Source organism: Eurypyga helias, unplaced genomic scaffold, assembly GCF_000690775.1.
Source record: "Eurypyga helias isolate BGI_N326 unplaced genomic scaffold, ASM69077v1 scaffold46262, whole genome shotgun sequence".
Classification (NCBI taxonomy): Eukaryota; Metazoa; Chordata; class Aves; order Eurypygiformes; family Eurypygidae; genus Eurypyga; species Eurypyga helias.
In genome coordinates, this window is record NW_010234883.1 from 1 (window position 1) to 3,132 (window position 3,132).

The following is a 3,132-nucleotide window of genomic DNA, read 5'->3' on the forward strand; positions in this document are numbered from 1 at the left end:
GGCTTCCACTAGCGCGTGGAATGACAGGAACACGGAAAGTGGAGCTCTCCTTTATTGGGCTGAAACTACAAAGAGATTCATTTTGACTTCTGGCTCTGTGCTTGCGCCTTGAGGACTTTCACGACGATCTTCTGCTCCTCAATCAGAAAAGCTCGTTTGATTCTGGAAAGGAAAACCAACAGCTTTAGGATGTGTATCCACTAGAGCGAAACTACGAACATAAGACAAGGTGACACTCAGTTCTGCTGTCTCCAGCATTCACTGCAGGTGGGATGTCAGATCCACATTTACGTAAAAGGAGAGACCTTTGATATCAGCATCACAAGACAGGGACCGTGGCACTGGAACATAGAGGTCTGAGGACAAAGGCCTCACGTGCCCACAAATTTAGGGCAAGTGGCTCGCAGGCAAGGTCGTTCCCAATGGCTGAACACGGGAAAAGTTACTGTCTGCACCAACCTCAAAGGCAAAACTCACTGGCCAACTGAAGTCAGAATTACTGGGGCCAGAAAGTTCTCTTTCTTAGACAAAACTTCAGGCGAGTCCAGTTATCAACACAAGAAAACCCTCTCTCAGGATTAAAGCTTCTTTGCACAGGAAGAGAAAGCCCTGGCAGGTCAAGTCACACCTGAAGCGAAGTTCTGGAAAACAAGCAGGGCCGCCATGCCGCTGGACCTACGGGACAGTACTCCCATCACCTGTTTGATGATTTCAACTTTAAAAAGGTTTAAAATGCCATTCCATATGCATGGCATGTATGGCTACTGTCACAGTACACCTAAACACATGCAGGAGAACACCTGCCAGCTACATGGCAGGAGGCGACTGTGGGTTTTGGTTTAGGCAGAGTAAGGCATATTCGTGTATTAACAACCACCTACCAAGCTCGCAAAGCGCTTGAGAAAACACTCGGGGGGAAAAATAAAGTTAAAAAATAAGGCTTTTACCACAGAAAAGCGATGCTATGGATCTGCAGCTGTAACCACCTGTCCCCAGTGGCACCTGATGTGATTTAACTTACAACTCACACAACCGGGGAAAAAAAAACCAACCACGCTGGCAAGATCTGCACTACAGATGAAAAAACTGGCATCAGATTGCTACCTGGAGATCTGCTTTGACGACCTTTCAGAGATGACATATTCTTCGTAACACCTTTTTTTTCCCTCAAACTTGCCAAGGAAGGATAGGATGTACAGCTGTTACCCAGTAAAACTGAATCCAGCCAGGCCCAAAGGCCATCTTAAAGCTGAACCACAATAAAGATGCTTAATATGCAACAATCCAGAATATTTTAATCCCAAAACACCACAGAGAAGCCAAAAAGCTCAACTGATCTTACACTACTATCTCTGCATCAGACAAAAGGACAACAGGAGAGAAACCTCCCTAGTGCTGGGGGGCAATACAACAAAATCCAGAATGAGCGCTGTTTAGCACCACAGCTACAGCACAGCAAGAACATCGCGAAGAACAAACCCTCTACAAGAGCTCCACGTGCAGCAACCAGCTCAAATCCAAGGGACAAAACCCATCGCTGCGGCTGTGCCCCACGCCAAATCCCTTCGTTTTACTACAGTAACACCAGAGGAGAGTCTCCGCGCTTTTGGTCCACGTTACGAACACGCAGCGAGACGTACAGGTCTCGCACGAAGCGAGCCCGAGGATGGAGCTCGCTGCGTGGAAGCTCACCTGTCCCGGACACACTTCGCGCACATGGAACCACCGTAGGCTCTGCTGACATGCTTCTTCGTTTTTGACAGCCTCATAAGAACTTTAGGACGCACAGCGCGAACCTACAGAAAACAAACACGGGAAGTCTGTCACAAGGCAGTAGTTTCGGGCAACAGCCCTACCAAGAAAGTTCACTTTGCTCATTTAAAAAGAGCAGCAACACTTGGAGTTGATTGATCAAGATGCACAAAAGGACTGAATTTGCGGCCTGTTGTATGTGCAGTCTTCAGCATTCCTCAGCTGATCTTTTCATTCGACCACAGGGGTTCACAAACACAAAACTCATTAAAAAACGGCTTATAAAAGAAGATTGAGCAGTTCCTGGGGAAAACAAGAATTGACAATACTCACGAATTCCCATCCCTGTACAGAGCAGTGGTGTTACACCAAGAAAGCATTTTGCAGAAAAACATGCTAAAAACATTAATTCCTTTTATCTAAAATTGAAAGTCAAACAGCTTACAGCTTTTGGTTTGCCTTTTTTATTTTTTAAAGCCTTCCTAATATATCCAAATTAGACTTTCAAACCTGCTAAAGAACCACCTCGTTCTAGCTCTAAAACTTTCATCAGGTTTATAGATTTTATAAAACAGGAGGGTTCAGATACAAAAGTGAGAACCACAAGCATTAAAAAAAGCACGTACTCTTTCCACTTTCAAAGCTTATTTTGCAGTTAAACTTTACAACATTCAGGTAAGAGAATCTTAAAAGGAAAAAGTTGCTCCAACAAGAATTCATCAGTAAACAGACATATTACCTGAAAAAGCTACTTGTACTGAAGAAGAGATTACTGTAAGAAAAAAACCTTAGACTAGTAAGGCCAATACTTACACCACGAAGTCTTCCTGGGCATATACCACATGCTGATTTTGGTGCCTTCCCCACTTTCTTGGTGTAAAGGTAAACAATCCTGTTCCCGGGTGTTCGGGACCTAAATACAGCAGAAAAACACTCAGTTAATGTAGCAATCAACCAGCTCAGCTTTCTTAAAAACCTAAATTTTCTTAGAGATTATATCTTACTTACAGTCTGGTCTTGTTGGAAGCTGTGTTGTAGGACAACCTACGGCGGTAGGTCAGGCGCTGAACCATCTTTTACACCTAAATTAGTCAAAAACAAAGCAGCACTAGTTTTAAGGGCTCAATGTCCACAGAGAAGTTCACATATGACAGCATCACCTGCACTGAATCATGGAACGGTTTGGGTGGGAAGGGCCCTTAAACCCCACCCAGTCCCACCCCCTGCCATGGGCAGGGACACCTTGCATAGCCCAGGTTGCTCCAAGCCTCATCCAGCCTGGCCTTGGACACTCCCAGGGATGGGGCATCTAGGTCTGGGCAACCGGTTCCAGTGCTTCACCACACCCTCAGTGAAGAAAAGTGAAGCACCAGGCAAGAT

At 45.2% G+C, this 3,132-nt stretch overlaps 1 protein-coding gene across 1 annotated transcript; it reads right to left on the minus strand.

Moving 5' to 3' along the window:
• Nucleotides 1-35: 35 nt before the first annotated feature.
• On the minus strand, nt 36-2,925 carry RPL34 (ribosomal protein L34). The gene is made up of 4 exons (XM_010146584.1): nt 2,761-2,925; nt 2,566-2,665; nt 1,693-1,796; nt 36-162 (listed from the first exon to the last, which is right to left on the minus strand). Exons 1-4 carry the CDS (start codon nt 2,823-2,825, stop codon nt 78-80), a joined length of 354 nt encoding a protein of 117 aa, XP_010144886.1. The 5' UTR covers nt 2,826-2,925; the 3' UTR covers nt 36-77.
• Nucleotides 2,926-3,132: the final 207 nt, after the last annotated feature.

Bases quoted from the DNA above. Each gene is read 5' to 3' on its own strand.
- RPL34 (XM_010146584.1), bottom strand. From the start codon at position 2,825: ATGGTTCAGCGCCTGACCTACCGCCGTAGGTTGTCCTACAACACAGCT. The intron at 2,666-2,760 runs GTAAGTAAGATA...TGCTGTATTTAG, and splicing joins GCTTCCAACAAGACCAGACT to GTCCCGAACACCCGGGAACA. The intron at 1,797-2,565 runs GTAAGTATTGGC...TGTTTTCTGTAG, and splicing joins GCCCAGGAAGACTTCGTGGT to GTTCGCGCTGTGCGTCCTAA.